The sequence below is a fragment of the Myotis yumanensis genome, unplaced genomic scaffold (assembly GCF_028538775.1).
Source record: "Myotis yumanensis isolate MYYU_CA2020_CCGP unplaced genomic scaffold, mMyoYum1.0.hap1 SCAF_12, whole genome shotgun sequence".
Taxonomy (NCBI): Eukaryota; Metazoa; Chordata; class Mammalia; order Chiroptera; family Vespertilionidae; genus Myotis; species Myotis yumanensis.
The window spans coordinates 15,094,216-15,111,518 of record NW_027223763.1 but is presented as its reverse complement, the minus strand read 5'-3'; the positions used below and the strand labels follow the sequence as shown (position 1 = coordinate 15,111,518).

The 17,303-nt window shown below is 38.2% G+C and overlaps 1 protein-coding gene across 4 annotated transcripts in view; it reads right to left on the bottom strand.

Moving 5' to 3' along the window:
• Nucleotides 1-659: 659 nt before the first annotated feature.
• Nucleotides 660-17,303, bottom strand: part of CNTRL (centriolin) — a 79,503-nt gene continuing 62,859 nt past the window's right edge. For 3 of the 4 annotated variants that reach the window (XM_070430819.1, XM_070430820.1, XM_070430821.1), the window contains 15 exons: nucleotides 17,016-17,180; nucleotides 16,106-16,265; nucleotides 14,922-15,037; nucleotides 14,622-14,839; nucleotides 12,441-12,598; nucleotides 11,355-11,428; nucleotides 10,026-10,214; nucleotides 9,374-9,599; nucleotides 7,414-7,619; nucleotides 6,330-6,470; nucleotides 4,523-4,795; nucleotides 4,270-4,353; nucleotides 2,830-3,042; nucleotides 1,621-1,707; nucleotides 660-1,153 (listed from right to left, as the gene is read on the bottom strand). In XM_070430819.1, the coding sequence (XP_070286920.1) occupies nucleotides 1,648-1,707; nucleotides 2,830-3,042; nucleotides 4,270-4,353; nucleotides 4,523-4,795; nucleotides 6,330-6,470; nucleotides 7,414-7,619; nucleotides 9,374-9,599; nucleotides 10,026-10,214; nucleotides 11,355-11,428; nucleotides 12,441-12,598; nucleotides 14,622-14,839; nucleotides 14,922-15,037; nucleotides 16,106-16,265; nucleotides 17,016-17,180 (2,283 nt within the window). In that variant the 3' untranslated portion in view covers nucleotides 660-1,153; nucleotides 1,621-1,647. The remainder of the gene's footprint in view (nucleotides 1,154-1,620; nucleotides 1,708-2,829; nucleotides 3,043-4,269; nucleotides 4,354-4,522; nucleotides 4,796-6,329; nucleotides 6,471-7,413; nucleotides 7,620-9,373; nucleotides 9,600-10,025; nucleotides 10,215-11,354; nucleotides 11,429-12,440; nucleotides 12,599-14,621; nucleotides 14,840-14,921; nucleotides 15,038-16,105; nucleotides 16,266-17,015; nucleotides 17,181-17,303) is intronic. The other variant, XM_070430822.1, reaches the window with a different exon arrangement.

Genomic DNA, 17,303 nt, shown 5'->3' with positions numbered 1-17,303 from the left:
CATTTTGCTAAGATTTGTGAAAATGAAACCAAAAGATACTACCAAATCAATTTTTGTTTTGGAATGAGATGCCTTCTAGAACTTGCTATGTACTAGTAAATTTTATGTCACTTCCATTGTCTTCATTGTACTATATTTATCCCATATCTTAATGGTCCAGTTGTAGCCAAACAACTTTTTAGGAATATAAACCTAAGTGATGAGGATTACTGCACTGCTATTCTGTATTGTAGAAACATGGCGTAACTATGTGCCATAGATCAAAAGCTGTCTAGGGGGCCTAGAAAAGAGTCCTTGGAAATATTTTAAAACCTAATCTATTTCATGTGGTTTCATACTTCACTATCACATGGGACATTTCATTATGACCAAGAGCTGCTATTCTTATTTTTAGAGAAATAATGTATTTCTGTACCATGGAGTCAAGGCATTAGTTACAGTACTTCAAAAATTTTTAAGTCTGAGCACAGTTTGAATTTACCCTGGGTCAGATTCTCTACTTTTCCACCAAAGTTTTGGTCAAGGAAAAGAACCTGAAATGTAATAGTTTTATAATAGGTATTTCAAAAGATGAAACATTCTCTGATAGGTACAACATACTTCAACCTCCAAACAAATAGGAAACTGAAAGATTGTCATTTCTTAGAATTAAGGTAATAATATGATAGCTTTATTGTATATCTGTGAAATGTAAAGTCAGACAATAGCCCACATTTATTTTACCTTTTATTTTCATACGAAAATAGATTTTTAAGCAAAATCCAAAAATAACCTTTGGCACTGAATGAAGAGGGGCCTAAGTATATTTTTTTCTTTGTAAGTAAAGATTTTAACGCTTTATAGATTCAAATTTGCAGTTACATTCAGCATTGGTTTTATAATAGCACATTTCAAAGATAAAAAATAAAAATGCTCAGCAATCTAGAACCCTGTTTTAATTTATACAACTGTTCCCATATGTGCACATGACTTACAAAAACCCTGGCCTTAATGGTTCAAGTGCGATAAACTACAGTAAGAGTTTCAGCATCTGAATTCACTGGATCTTGATAAAAACTAAGTGGCATTCCAACAATGAAGTTAGTGAGGTAGTGGAGGTCTTTCCTCAGATTTATGCAAGATAGTATTCCTCATCTGGCTGAACCCTTTTTTCCTACGGTAAGACAGAAAGAAAGGATGAATTCTTGCAACAGTAAAAACAGGTCTTATATAAATTAACAGAACAAAGTGATACCATAAAGGCTAATAGGTAAAATATATATTTGAGCTGAAACCGGTTTGGCTCAGTGGAGAGAGCGTCGGCCTGTGGACTGAAAGGTCCCAGGTTCGATTCCGGTCAAGGACATGTACCTTGGTTGTGGGCACATTCCCAGTGGGAGATGTGCAGGAGGCAGCTGATCGATGTTTCTCTCTCATCGAGGTTTCTAACTATCTCTCTCCCTTCCTCTCTGTAAAAAATAAAAAAATATATATTAATATGTATATATATATATTTGAGTACTTCTTTGGAAAAATATTTTAAAATTAAAGTTGAGAGCTTACTTTCCTTAAGATTATAAGCTAAAATTCAAGATCTTCCAACTGAAAGTGCTGGTTAAAAGAACTATTTGTAACAGGTACCCTGTGAGCAGGAAGCTTGGAATGGCATCAATGTCGGTAACTGTCTCGTAATTTTGATGGACCTTGTAGGACTTGTTGGAAACAACTCTGAAAAGGGAGATAAAATATTAGGCCCAGAAGCTAGCACCCTAATTCCCGTGTAGCATGGGCTATTATATTATCCCACAGAGACCTGGATTACTACCCCAGACTCCAAAATAATTCTAACAATCTTACCCCTACCCCTTGTGGTCTAACCTCTCCGTTATTCTCTTGAATTTAGAGCACCTGAACTCCTCTGGCTGCCACCATGAACTGATAATGAACTTGCCCCCAAACCCTCATGCACCATCTCCCATTACTGGGGCTGTCTCACTTCCAAAGCCACCTGACACCTTCCTTCAGGCATATCCTGAGGCCTATACCTGACTTGGGTCCTACCATAGAAGGTTTTAAGATAATCATATTTAAGTCCTGACTCTCCTAATGAGCTTGTGCTTATTAATAAACAGGCAATTTTCCTTAATGTTTCTTGTGGCTCAACCATTCCATATATTGCTCTGCAGTAAAGATAGATTAGCCCCTACATGTTGGTTTCATTTTATACAATTTCTTTAAATGAGAAAAAATATACAAAGGATTTAGTACATGTACACAGTAGATAGTCAAAAAATAGTAGCTATTGCCTGTCTCTGAAAGTAGTACTGTGTTACTATTTACCAATCCATGAGTATATTTCATGTTCCTCCTACATGATTAACTATATATGTCACACAGAAAACCTTTGTGAAATTCAGGATTTCTCATAGGCCCTGGGGTAAGAGGTCTATGTTCCAACTTTTGCTGAGGAATAACAATAGGCACAGTCAGTCATTTTTCCCCAGGATACAGGGGGACGGATAGGTTAAACTAGGGCTCAAACTGGCCTCACAGGTCTAAATTCTGTATGACCCAGGAGAGAATAAGGAAATCCAGAGGTGGAGGACATTAATAGCAGCATTAAGTACGTCCCTCACAGGTCCTCCCGTCTCCAGGTCTAGTCCATTGCCGAAGACCTCAGTTGATTCCAGTTTTACTAGGGATCATGAAAAAAGTCCTGACTAGGATAAGTTTTCCAGAGATTGGAAGGTGGCACTGTTTTCCTTCTGAGTGTCCTCTAGATTATGTATCCCAAACTTTCAGGTACTTTCCAAGTACAGATCAGACCCCTTGTGAAGAGCTTCCTTTTACCTGGCTTGGTCCAAGCTGACAGTCCTCTGCAAAAGAAAACTCCAGCTGAGACGGACTAGGTGATGGTGACGATATGGAATCTGCAGAGGTGCTGGTGACCAGTTCCCCTAGCGCATCGACTTGTCTCCTCAAGCTGTGTAAAGTGCCCTCTGTCTGCTGCTTCCCTTTGATTAACACTTCTGCTTGCTTAGACATACAGCGTCGAAGTTGAGCCTGAAAGTGTTAGGGTGAAGTTTACAGTTTTATATATCCAGAACTATTACGCAGTAGTTTCCTCACATTTAACATTTGATAGGCAAATTTGACTATCATAAAGTAGGAATGGCTGCTGAAAATGCTTGTCCTAAAAAAAAATAAAAAAAATCTAGAGGTACACACTGCTCTCAGTGTGTGTAAACATGTACTGTTCTGTGTTTTCATTAACTGGGCCTTTTACTCAGTCTATTCTCTCTACTGTAATGATGCTAAGGATTCCAGCCTCCCCATTAAATTACTGCTCATCTCTCTCTTCCTTTTCTTCCCAGACTCAGAAGATTGGTTTCTACTCAATGTCTTCAGTGTCTCTCACAATGTAGTTAATCCTCAACCCCAGATTCCTTTCTGGCTTTTCCAATGCTGTACCTTTGAGATGATTCTCTCAAAGCCTACAGCAGCACTGTCCAACAGAACTTTGTGTGATGAAGGCAATGTTGTCTGTCTGTGTTGTCCAATATAGTAGCCAGTAGTCACATGCGGCTATTGAGAGCTTGAAATATGGCAACCGAAGAACTGAATTTTAAACCTAATTTAATTAGAATGGATTTACATATAAATACCCACATGGGGCTGAAGGCTTTTGGAGGTCAAGAGCATCCCTCAATATACAAACAGCTCCCTCTCAGCCCATGATATATAGCTGTTCTCCAAAGGTGCATTCTGTCCTCCTGTTCTACTTCACATTTTTCAACTCTCAACTCCAAATCTTTAATTCAACTCTGACCACTAAGTCTAGACTCCTATTCTCAGCTGCCTACAGGCAGACAGCTTCCCTGGATGAGTCACAAGGCCTTGAAACTCAACATGCCCTGAGCCAAACAACTTCTTATCTGACACCCAAGCCTACTTTTCCAGTATTACCAATCTTTCCCCAAAACATTGGCCTCTGAGCTCCTTATTGCTTATCATTGTATCTCTATTTCCTGTCCCAAATGCTTAGGTTCTGTCAGTTTGGGCTGAGGCAAAGCAGCACTGTTTAGGTTAAATAATGCTGGGCTTAACATCAGAATTCACGGTTTTGAATACTGACTCTGCTGTTCACTGAGTGATGCAACTTCTCTGAGCTCCCACCATGTAATCTACAAAGCTGCTGAGAGTACTGCAGTAGAGCCCATGTGACAGCAGTATGTGAATGCAAGCAATTAGCCTCCCCCCTCCTCAGTGTGCAAATAACTCATGCTATACATGTCCTTTGTAAAGGGCAACCTTGAGCCGATCTTCACGGTGCCGCAGTTTCTCTCGCAGCGCTTCTCCACGCCAGTGTTCATCCTTTTTCAGAAGGAAAGGGAAACACCAGTCACCACACACCACTATCAGTAACCAACCAGCATTTCCCCCTACACTCCCCACCATCAAGCCTGTTTTCAGCTAATCCAGGGGAGGTGGGAGACAAGTTATTCCTCTACAAAGTCCAGAGAATGGCAGGATAAACCCTTACCATTATGTGAACCTGGGAAAAATTAGGTTTTTCTTCCAAAGGTGATGGTCTCTCACTCGTGGTGAATGGAAAGTTCTCCTTCAAGCTTTCCAACCCTTCTCCTAGGTTTTCGTTCCTTTCCAAAATAGCTTCCAGATCTGCTGGTAGCTCTGGAAGAAACTGGTTGAAATTCTTCAGGCTGGTTCTGATTTCATCTTTCACCTCAGATTTAAGTGTCCTCATTGCTTCGCTGATTTCCATTTGTCTTCTCTCCAAATCATTTTGGTTTGCCATCTAAAGAGCAAGAGTCAAATACCATTGGTTAAGTTTGGGAATTAACTGGAATTAAACTGTTTAATGTGTCGAGTTTAAAGATCTACAGATGTCAAAAACTTGTGCTTTTTCAACTACTGAAGTATCTGTAAGCTACCATGTAAACGATTTTACTGGCATTTTGAGTGGAGCAGCGATAGAGCGTCAACCTGCAGATTGAAGGGTCTCAGGTTCGATTCCGGTCAAGGGCACATGGCCGAGTGGTGGGGCTTGATCCTCAGCAGGGGGCGTGTAGGAAGCAGCCAATCAATGATTCTCTCTCATCATTGATGTTTCTATCTCTCTCTCCTTTCCCTTCCTCTCTGAAATCAGTAAATATATATATATTTTTAAAAAGCATGGGCACAGTGTTCCTTGATGATATATTGCTCTATAGAAGTTAGTCTCTCTGGAGTTAGATAGAGCTGGATTTTAATCTTATTGTCAGTAAACATTACCATATGAGTTAGGGCAAGTTACTTCTTAACCTGTTACATCATTTATACATTAAGATTATACCTTGCATTAAAAAATATGAGAATTTATATGAACCACCTTAGTGGTATCCAATAAATGGCAACTACGATAATTAAATAGCAAGGAGAAAATGACCATTTACTGAAACAAGTCATGAGTGATCTAGATTATAAATGTTAATGCTGAAAGGGGCCTTAGAAGTGATCTGGTCAAATGCTTTCATTTTATGGGTGAAGAATCTGGTGGTTAAACAGTTTCCTCAGGTGTTACAGACTGTGTTGAATACCTGAGACTACTCTATGTGGCTCTCTCCATAAAGAGCTCAGGGAAGATAATATAGCCATACCCACTGCTAATTGCCCTTCCAAGTTAGCAGAGACTTGGAGCTTTGAAATAAAACATCTTTTTCTTCAACCAAAGGGAGTGTATATTGGGGGTGGGGGAGAGTTTGGAGACACAAACTCTCTGTGGTTGTCCAAAGGATAAAGCGTGGCAGGTCAAATGAGTGGCCCTAGTAGCCGACTAGAGAGTCCTGGGTGGCCCAAATGCTGACACTGGTGAAGAGACACCAGGGGCATCGAGGGGGAGACTAGTAGTCTATGCAGGAACTACTCTCACACCCTCTGCAGGGTAATGCAGGTTCCCCTGGAGTCACTCTTTCTTACCCAGGGTGGTCAGTTCTTACAGACTTGTTTCTGACATAAAATCTAACATTTCAACAACACACTTCTTTGGGACATGATAAAGCTTTATGCTGAAGAACTTCATTTTTCTCTCAAAAATAACATATAAAGCTTGATGAATTTTAAAAGTATATTTTGGACTAGTAAGTTTTTCTTGTGAAGGTATATTTCTATATTTTAAGACTACAAAAACAAATATGACTTAACATTCTATATATTCAGATTTTCACAATTTTCACCAAGAAATACTCCTCTTAACAAGCTATTTGAGAAGCGAAGTCTGTCTGAGGCCACGGGCAGTGAGCGTGGCTCCCGAGGCCCCCTGTCTGGCGGCCAGCCAGGCCTCCTGGACACACCTGTTTCTTGAGTTCCGTGTACTCATGCTGCATCTGGTTGAGCTCCTTCATCAGGCGCCTGGCCCGTTCGTGGTTGTCCTGGGCCACCTGCTCGATTGTTGCCATTTCCTTCTGCATGCAGCTGTTCTCTTGCTTTTGCTCCTAGCACAGAAGGAGGAAAATGACCCTGTGGTCCAATAAATGGAGATGCCGTTGCTGGCTTACACACTCACTAGCTCTGTAACTCATTTTCCATCTGCGCCACAGCTTGTCTAGCTGTAAAATGGGGGTAATTCTACCTGCCTTCTTTAGCAGCTGTGGTAGAGCTGGGAGTACAGACATACTCAGAGTCTGTTAGCCCAAAGCCTGAATCCTAGGTCTGCAACATTACTTTTGATAAGTTACTTTCTCTTTCTTAGCCTCCATTAATAGTCTGTAAAATGGGAACAATGACTTCATCATCATAGGGTTATCGAAAGGGTTAAAATTTAGATATCTGCATATTTATCTTTATAATCATGTTACCCTATCATTAGTTACAAGGGGATCTATCACCTTTTCCGAAACACAAGTGATTTAAAGTTACATTCACACCACAGGGGTTCATTAATTCCTTCAGAGAGTGTTAGAGAAACCCATTTCTGTGACAGTCCCCGTTGCTGCCCATCTGCCTCCACCCACCATAAACTGTTTTGTATTCATCTGTGTGTCACCTCCCAAAATTTATTTCAGGGTTAAAAGCATGCTAGATTGGGCTTCTTGGTTTTAGGATAATGATTAATTAAAGCTACTGGTAATGTTGACCAAAAGGGCAGGATGAGGAAAAGCTATGAGCACTGACTGCAGCCAGTAGCAGCTTGCCAGCTGAGAGTGCTCTCTGCTTTGTGCTGACATTGTCTCGTTTATAGGACCATCTTTCCGGCCAGGGCTGCAGCCCAGACGCAGACAACATCTACCATCAGCTTCAAGAACAAATTATGCAGAAATACACCAAAAGCAATAGTTGGGCTGACAGGTAATCTATTTTTTCTATGTTGAAACAATGTTAGTTTAAACATTTAAACGCATCATTTCTTCATAAACTGCCAGGGTGGCAGGTACTCACGAGAAGGTTTTTCTCTAGTTGGCTCCGCTGGATCTTAAGTGCTTCCTTCAGGCTGAGAACCTGTTTCTCGGATTTCTTTCTTTCCGTCAAGAACTGGTTCCGCAGGAGGCTGAAGTCGGCCCTCATAGAATCTGTCTCTTTTTGGAGAGCCAGCAGCTCATTTGACTTTTCCATTAATTGCTGCTCCCGTTCTGAAAGCTGTTGTTCTGAAATGAGCATTTTTAGTACTTCAGCCAGAGGCCCTGAGTTGGCCTTAGGCAGAGCTTTCCTTCCCTTGAGGGCAGATTGCATAATGACATGCCACCCACTCCATCACTGAGTCTTCCAAGTACCCTCTGACCCACACCAGAGGCCCAAAAAAAGGCCCAGATAAGGTGCCTCTTGACATAATGGGCCTTGAGGGCTGATTCCAAAGTGATACACAGTGACTATCTCCTTTTTGAGTATTTGACTCAAAAAAAAAGCACCAATCCTGAGGTCCAGGGAACACAAAACAGACTGCTGAAGTGTTTTTTATCAACCTTTATTTTATTTTTTAAAATATATTTTTATTGATTTCAGAGAGGAAGGGAGAAGGAGAGATAGAAACATCAATGATGGGAGAGAATCATTGATTGGCTGCCTCCTGCATGCCCCCTACTGGGGATCTAGCCTGCAACCTGGGCATGTGCCCTTGACCAAAATTGAACACAGGACCCTTCAGGCCACAGGCCAACGCTCTATCCACTGAGCCAAACCAGCTAGGACTCAATCTTTATTTTAATGAAGGGAAGCACACCAGTACTTCTTCTTCATAGGCAGTGCAGAGAACATGGGATTTAGAGCCATATGAGCCCTGTTTTACAGGGGGAACTATCTCCTGCTGTTCGATGAGAATCATGTATTCAAATACCTAGTACATAGTGAGACTGAATAAATAATGCTTATAAATAATAGTGACATCTAAAACAAATTGTTCTGATCACACCCTTTAGAGTAACACCCTATCCAGATTTCACTTTTTATACCTCTGGCATGGCCACACTTTTTTTTGTTAGGTTTCATTTTCAAAATGAAATGATTGGGTCTGGTTCGATCAAGAGTTCTCAGGGTACCCTAGCTGGTGGCTCAGTTGGTGATAGCATTTTCCCATGCACCAAAAGGTTGCAGGTTCTATTTCTGGTCAGGGCACATACCTAGGTTGCGGGTTCCATCCCAGGTCATGGCATGTACAGAAGGCAACCAATTGCTGTTTCTCTCTCACATCGATGTTTCTCTTTCTATATATAATCAGTAAAAACATATTCCTGGGTAAGGATTGAAAAAAAAGAAGAAGAATTCTCAGGGAAAAGAAATAATAATCCCTTCAGATCCTTAAGTCCACTGGGTTCACTCAGGGGTAAGAGGAGGAAACAACATTTTCTAATCATTATTAAACCCTGCAGAAAAAAAATCATTATTGATGTTAGAACAATCATTTACCCTGGATTCCCATATCAACTCTATTTTATATATGGCTTAAGTGAGAACAAACAGATCTAAAGGCAAATACCTGTATTTTGGTATTTGTCAAATTTTACAGAAATTTTTCACTCACTGTCAAATTTGGATAGAAGTAGAACAGTTAATATTTTTTTTTCCCACTAACTGAGATGAAATGAATCATTGTTCCCAGAGCTCATAAGTAATGTACTTCACAGAAAGCCTATAGAGTACCTTTTGGCACTACTTTGCCTTACTGTCCCACATTCTTGGGATAGCATTCTCAAAGAGGACAATATGGTGAAGCAAAAAGGTTTAACCGTCAGTCTCAATGCCACTCTCCTACAGGGCTACGAGGATCGAGTCTGAACTGTACTCCCCACTATGCTGCTTCTGCCTCCTTTCTGGGCTATGCTTGGGCCCTGGGTCTCCTGTACATACTTCACAAGACACCAGAAGAGTATCCCTCCCCCGGAATGTGATGTTCCAGAATACATACGGGTTTGGGAGAGCGTCTTCTCCAGGGCCTCACCCCACCTCTCCTCTTCCTGCAGAGTCCTGACACGCTCTTCTGTCCCCAGCAGCTTTGTGAGCACCTGGTCCAGTTTGCTTTGCTGGTCTGTTACTTCCTTTTCCAGTTGCTGCTGCTGCTCCTTCAGTGTCGCTTTACTTGCTTCTAATTTTCTCTCTTCACTTTCTCTCTCTTTCTGGAGTCTTTGAAACATCTTAATAAAGAACAATCTTAGTCAGTCATACAAAAACAAATAGTGTCCCAGATGAGAGCATCTTCATGGATAGAATCTAGTACAATAGAAAGTAGGAAACAGCCCACCGTGACAGAGTGAGTTCCTTTATCAAGGTAATCAAGTAGGGACTGGAAAACAATTTGGTCAGCATGTGAGAAGGGGATGCAAGCAGCAAATGACAGGTGGCCATGAAGATTCTTTATATAACCAATGTTCTAAGGCCTTAAGAGTCTAGAAATATTAATACCAAGAAAGAGTTGGTTACAATACCCCCTAATTACCCAGGGCAGTTAAGGGAAGCTATTCCTTTGGGGGGTACTTCTCAGCAGGTTTCTGCCAGGAGGAAAAAAGCTCACACCAGTGACCAAGTGTTTCCTGTTACGTAAAATCATAAACATGTAGTACCATTTCTTGTTGTGCTAGTTTGGCTTTGTTTTCTTCAATCTCATTCTGGAGCACTTGAAGCTGTTGCTGTTTTGTCTCCTCTTCTTTTTGGCAGTCTTCGAACTTCTTTATCCACTCACTGATGTCCTTCTGGAGCCTGGTCTGCTCACTGAGCAGTGCATCATTCCGCCTGGTGGTGTGGAGCAGGTCCTTTAGGTGAAAGGATACATTGAAACTACTAACAGAGCCATCTTTACTAGAGGTGGCTAGTGCCACGCCAGCATCTGCTAAGTCTGACAAAATGAGACGGAATAAAAGTTCCATATCCTTTATTATCTCAACAAATTTATACAAAGGTACCCAGAACTCAATCACTGGCTTTTCTCTTTTTAGTACCTAAAAAAAAAAACAACACAAGACGGCAGAAGATGTCAGAACCTCAGCAAGAGATTCAGTTCCTCTGAGCTTTAGCTGTATTGTCACTGAGGTGGGAATAAACAATACCTACCTCACAGGCTTGCTAAGATTAAGAAAGACTGTGAATAAGGTTAATTCTTATTGAAAATGAACCAAAAGTCATGGTTTTGTTATCATTTGAAATATATAGGTTTAAAAAACTCAGAAAACAATACTTCTTTCTTTAAATTAAGCATATTTGAAAAAGTTACCATATTTCTAACACCACAAAAAATATTAATGAGAACCCATTTAAGACTTTTTAAAAGATAGAACACTTTGATTTTATATTTTATACATCTTAGAAACACAGAATCCTACAGGTAGAAGGAAGAGAATTTAGATGTCTAATCAAACCTCTAATTTCCATAGTGGAAATTGAGGCCCAGAACTTGCTTGAAGTTCTTTGAAACTCAAATTACAACACTATTCTCATAGGACAACACTGAATTACTTTTAAGATTATCAGAAGTATAAGGGTCAAGAATCCACTCTATTCAATGTCAGACAAGAGAGCGGCCCAGATCTGGCAGTTATTCTGCAGCTCAATGAGCCATCAAATCTAAGCCCAGCCTTTGGAGGTTCATCTGTGCCACAGATAAGAGATGGTCCTTCTGGCCCCTAAAGCCTCTACAGGGGCTGCTGAGGGGTTGGGCTCTGGTCTAGCCACCACCTTATTTATTAACTTCCAGTAAAATGTTGTTTGAATAAAGATTTCTAGGGCTAAAATAAATTAGAAAATCACTGCTCGGCATGTGTATATGATGTTTGTGTTATATAAATGGCCCTGTGGTACCTGCTGGTATGAAAAGGAACTAGCCTATTTGATTGCTATTTCAACCAATTGTCTGAATGCCTTCAGGATACCACTAGAAGATTACATGTTAAGCTTACCTGTTTTGTTAGGTTCAAATGGTCTTGAGCATCAGCTAGTTCTTCTTGTAACAAGTTTACTGCTTCTCGTTTTTCTACAGAAATAACATTTATATGATATAATACATATGTATGCATTTTCCAGATTTCCATTAGCTCCCCCAAAAAGTGGAGTGAAAGTGAATTTAAACATATTTCTGCTCGATGTATGACTATGCCACACTCTTTTTAAAGGCCAAAAGAGAGAGAGAGGTACATGCACAACCCAGATCTGGGCTTGGAGCCCAGGTTTTTCATGACTTCCATTTTCAAATCCTAACAAAAATTTTTACAGATAATAGCTAGTGCTGAAGTGCATGACTTATAATCAGACACCTACAACCTTGCTGGTAGAAATGTAATTTGGTATAACTCTCAGGAAGACAATTTCGGAATAAATTTTATACATATATTATTTTTGTTACTAGCTGTGTGAGTTTGAGCAAGTCACTTACCTTAAGCAAGTGATAAGGGAACTAAAGTTCCCTCATTTGAAAATGTGTAAAATAGTAGTTTTTATCACATAAAACTGTTATAATAATTAAATGAGAAAATGCATATAAAATATTAGCATCATGTCTAAGACATAATAGTAGTCAACAAGTATATTATTAGCTAGAATTACCTAGTAACTTCTCCTAAATAATCATAAATAATTATAAAGATTTGGTAATAAAGATATTATTTGCACCTTTGTTTTTCTTTTTAAAACTATACACACACACATCCCTAGGAAAAATCATCCCTTTGAGGAATGAGGTCAACAGTAATTTTTATTTCATCTTTTTGCTGTTTTGAAATTGTTCTTGTAAGAACAAAAATTAGTTTTAAACAGCTTTGAGATATTCGTATAGGATGTATTTCACCCACTTAAAGTATACAATTCAGTGGTTTTTAATATATTCACTGTTGTACAAACATCACCACAACCTAAATTCAGAACATTTTTGTCATTTCTAAAAGAAACCTCAGGCACATTAGCGTGAGTTATTTCTATACTAAGAAAAATCAAACAACTAAAAGGATACCCTAAGAAAAGGCAGAAGCCCCAGCTATGTGGCCTCCTACCTTGTAGCTGCTGCTGCATTGCTGCCATGTCTTCATGCAGGGAGAGCTTGTCCCGGTTTAACTGGTCTAGCTCCTGCTGCAGTTTTCTGACACTCAATTCCAGCTTTTCTAAGTTCGATTGCTCCATTTTGCAATTTTCTTCTGTAGCTGCTAAAGCCCTACCATCCAAGTAAAGAATAGATAGGCTGTCAAATATAAAATGTTCAAGCACACACAAGAGACAACTGAGAGACCGTGTTACACTTTCACAAATTAGTTATGAAATCTGAATGATTATAAATCTTAAAAATTTAAGGTCTTAACTCATTTTCAAGAGAAACCTATTTAATAACAACGCGCTAAATTGAAGTTTTATAAAAATCAGGGATGAAACACCTGACTAGCACTAATAATTCAAAAAATCCAAGTGGCGAAAATGGATCTCTAACTTCTGATAAGTGTAAAAGCAAGAAACACAATTGTTTGTATCAGAGAATTTGCCCATAAGCAGACATGCATGTGCATGCATTCTCTTACATAACTGGAATCAAACAGTATGCACTTGCTTTTGTTTGTAGTTGTTTTTTTCACTGAGAATAATTACTCTGAGATTCAGCCATGATCTTGTATCAACTCCATCCCTTTTTAATGCTGAGTAGTATTCCATGGTAAGGATATACTGTAATTTGCCTATCTGTTTACCAGTTGATTAACATTTAGGGTGTTTCCAGTTTTTGGCTATTGCAAATAAAAGCTGCTATGAACATTAGTATATAGTCTTTCTTTGGACATATGCTTTCATGCCTCATGAGTAAATAACTAGGAGTGCAACTGCTAGATCTTCTGGTAGGTATATGTTTGATATTTTAAATAACTGCCAAACTATTTTCCAAAGTGGTCTTACTAACATTTTACACTCCCACCAACCAGGTGTGAAAGTTCCTGGCTAACATTAGGTACACTCAGTCTTTAGTTTAGCCATTCTAATAGGTGTGTAATGATATCTCATTGTGGTTTTAATTGCATTTTCCTAATGGTCAATGATGCTGCACATCTTTTTATGTGCTTATTTACCACCCATATATCTCTTTAAGTGAATTCTCTGTTCAAATCTTTTGCCCATTTGAAAAATTGGATTGCTCATTTTCTTATTATTGAGTTTTGAGAGTTTTATATATATACATATTCTGGGTATGAGTCCTTTATAACATATGTGGTTGTAAATATTTTTCTTCCATCTGTCTTTTCATTATCTTAACAGTGTCTTCTCAGGAGAATTTTTAAGTTTTGATGAAGTCCAAATTAATTATTATTCTTTCACAGATCATGCTTTTAGTGTTATAGCTAAAAAAAAATTGCCTAACCCCAGGTCACAAAGGCTTTTTTTCCTTGGAGTTTTATATTTAGGTTTTATATTTATGGTCCACTTTGAGTTAATTTTTATATGCAGTGTGAGGTATGGATTGAGGCTCTTTCTTTTGGGGGGGGGGGCGGAGGATACACAATTGTTTCAGTAACATTTCTTGAAAAGACCATCTTTTCTCTAATGAAAAAGATGTCTTTGCGTCTTTGTCAAAATCAGCTGGCCACATATTTGTGAGTTTACTTCTGGAATTTGTATTCTGTTCCATAGATGTATTTGTCTATCTTTATACCAATACCATAGTGTTTTGATTACCATAGTTGTATATTAAGTCTTGAAATCAGGTAGTGTTAGCACTAAACATTTGTTCTTCTTTTTCAAAGTTGTTTTTGTGTCACAGTTAAAAAGTTTTAGACTTTATTCTAGGTTGTTTGCATATGAATTTTAGAACCAAACTGTCAATTTCTATTTTAAACGTCTGTTGGGATTTTGATTGTGATTGTTTTGAATTTATAAATCAATCTGAGAACTGAATTGTAACAATATTTCCTACCCACAAACAAGGTATATTTCTCCATTTATTTCTATCTCCCAGCATGTATTATTTTACTTAAAAAAAAAAAAAAACAAAAAAAACACCACAACAGATTAAGAAAATGCTTTGGGGGGCAAAGTGTAAAAAGAAATTTGCCCAAAAATGCTATTGGTGAATTTCATTCTGATAGTGAATTTGTGGAGTACTTTTTTTCCCTTTCTCAGTTTTCCAAATTTTTGTATAGAGTGTTTATGGTTTAGCTTTCAAGAAGTGATCTTGCAGGCTTAATCTGTTCCCTTCTTACCGTTTTGTTTGTGCCAACTTCTTTTCCCAGTTGTCACGTTTCTCTTCCAGATCTTGCTTTTCTTCACACAAAGACTCAACACATGATTGCAATGCTCGGTTCTCAGCAGTTATTCGCTCTATTTCCCGTTTGTCCCTCTCGAGGAGCTGCTTCTGCCACTCTATTTCCCCTTTCTGTCGCACAGCTGCCTGCTGCAATTTCTCTAACTCCAGTTTCTCCTAAATCAGATAAAAGATGACTCAATCATGCTAAGAGACAAAGACTGCAATTTGGTATTGGTAAAACAGCTTTGCTTATTACCTCTAATACTTCAACCTGAGTCTTTTCTAACTCAGACATCTTTTGGTCATGCTGTAGCTTCAAACCTTGTAGCTCATTGTTTTCAAGGTGCAGCATGTCCAGAATATTCTTAAGTTCTAACAGAAACAAAACATGGTCCATGTTATCAAATGAATTTGGAAACATTTATAAAGTGAAACAGAAAAAAAATGCTATTGACTGATACAAGAAACAAAAGATAAAAAAATTTGTTGTGCTAAATTAATGGAGCTAATTATATTTTTAATGGAAAAATCATTTAAAAGTATTGCTAAGTATTAATTTTAACAAAACATTTTAATAAAAACATTTAACAAAGATCTAGTTCTAAAGGCATTAATCCTACCTAAAAGAATTTTAGACAAAATAAATAGAACTTTAAAATATGTAAGTTGAGATTTACATAACAACTTTTTCTCCCTTGAAATATAGATTTATAAATAGTAACTCTTTTTTCTTATTATAAAAATATTTGCTAACTATAAAAAATTTGGAAAAAGGTATAAAAGAAAAAAAACCATCATTATCCCACCATCTATTGCAGTAACATTTTGATGTATTTCCTCTCAGAGCACACAGACACACAAACACATTTTTAAATGAATTCAGACTAGACTCTATATTTAGTTTTTACCTTTTTTGTTCATTCTCCACATCAGCATTTTTACATGTCATTAAATTTTAAAAATACAGCTTTTAAAGTGGGCATTTGTTTCCAAATTTTGTCATAAATTTTGCTGCAAGTAAATAACTCAGGCGGCTTAATTTATGAAACAAGGAAATGAAGGCTTCTCTTTAAAAAGAAATATTCCTGTGATGGGCATAAATGCTTACCTTCTCTAGATAACTAGAAATGGGCTAACTGGTGCAATAGGTATGAATTTTAAGAGTCTTGAAACACTGGGAGTGTGTTCCAATTTATACTTTGACCAATAGCCTACAAGTAAGTGTTCTGCTTTCCCCACACCTGGTCAGCAAGGAATATGATTATTTTGCTTTTAAATAAACTATCAATTTGAATGGCAGAAAAAATATCATTTTCCTTTTATAATCTGTAATATTAACTTTTAAAAGAAGTTTATTTGACTATTTGTTTTTCTTCTATGACCTGGAATATAGACATTTCCAACCTCAGACTTTATATGATTGTTTTCCTTTAAACTTACCAGTTTTATGTTTAGACATTTGCCCTAAAACTACCTGAAGATTTTCTTCTTCTTTTTCAATTTCCTGCTTTATAAGAGTAAGTTGAGTTTTTTTTTCACTAATCTGGACATTCAGTTCTCCTTTTTGAAAACTCATTTCTTCCAGAAGAGATTTTACTTCCTGTGCAAAAAAATTAAAAATAAAAAGTCACCTCCCACCTTCACAAAATTATGAATGGAAACTAATATCAGTTCTGTTACTGTCTCATTTTATAAAAATTCTAATTTGGAAACAAGCTCATTTTTGCCTTTTATGTCAAGAACAACACTGTATTTTACACTACCATATTTCTGTATAGTAGAAGAAAGTAACATACTTTCTTCATTTAAAACATATATGTAACATTTGCCATGTGCAAAGCAATGTGTTGTAGAGAAAAAAGGCTGATTCAAATATCTCTCCTGCCCTCCAGGGGCTTCGTGCCCTGTGGGGAAGTAAAGCTGGGCACATAAACATGATCAGGAAAGGCTAAGATGCCCTAGGAAACATGAAGAGTGCTCCTAAATTCAAAAGAGAGAGAAACTCCTTTCAGGGTAAAGAAAAAGTCAGGGAAGTCTTAGTGGCATGAACCTGAACCAAGAAAAATAGGTAGGATCTGGACATACACAGAAAGAGAATTCCTGGAAAAGAACAAGTATGAGGCAAGTACAGAAGCAGAACACCTTGGGCACGTCCAGGAAACATTATTGGGGAGCTACATATGACAGCCACAGCATAGCTACACAACACGCCACCAAACTGATGATACAGAAGAGTCAAGATTTGGAAATTTATATTTGCATTTGGAGGGAACCTATAAAAATATCTCAAAATAAACCTGTAGCCAAGCACTATCCTAGGACTCTTAAGAAAATCCACTGGAAAACATACCCTAATATAATTGCACTTCTCAGTTACTTCAGTTTCACCCAGTGTCAGGGCTTCCTGGAGGTCAGCTTTGGCCTGGACCATGCTTTCTTGGAGTAGATGCAGCTCCTCCTTTTTATGCCCTAACTGCCTGTCCAAGACAGCCATCTCCTGCTGCTGAGCTGTCACCTGCATTAAAGAAAAGTGAAGAATATAAAGCTTGACAAAGGCCACAACCTAAAAATTGTGGGGAGACATTAGGAGCTAGCCTAATTCTAATTATCTGGGTTGCACGAGTGAGAAAAGCCAGGC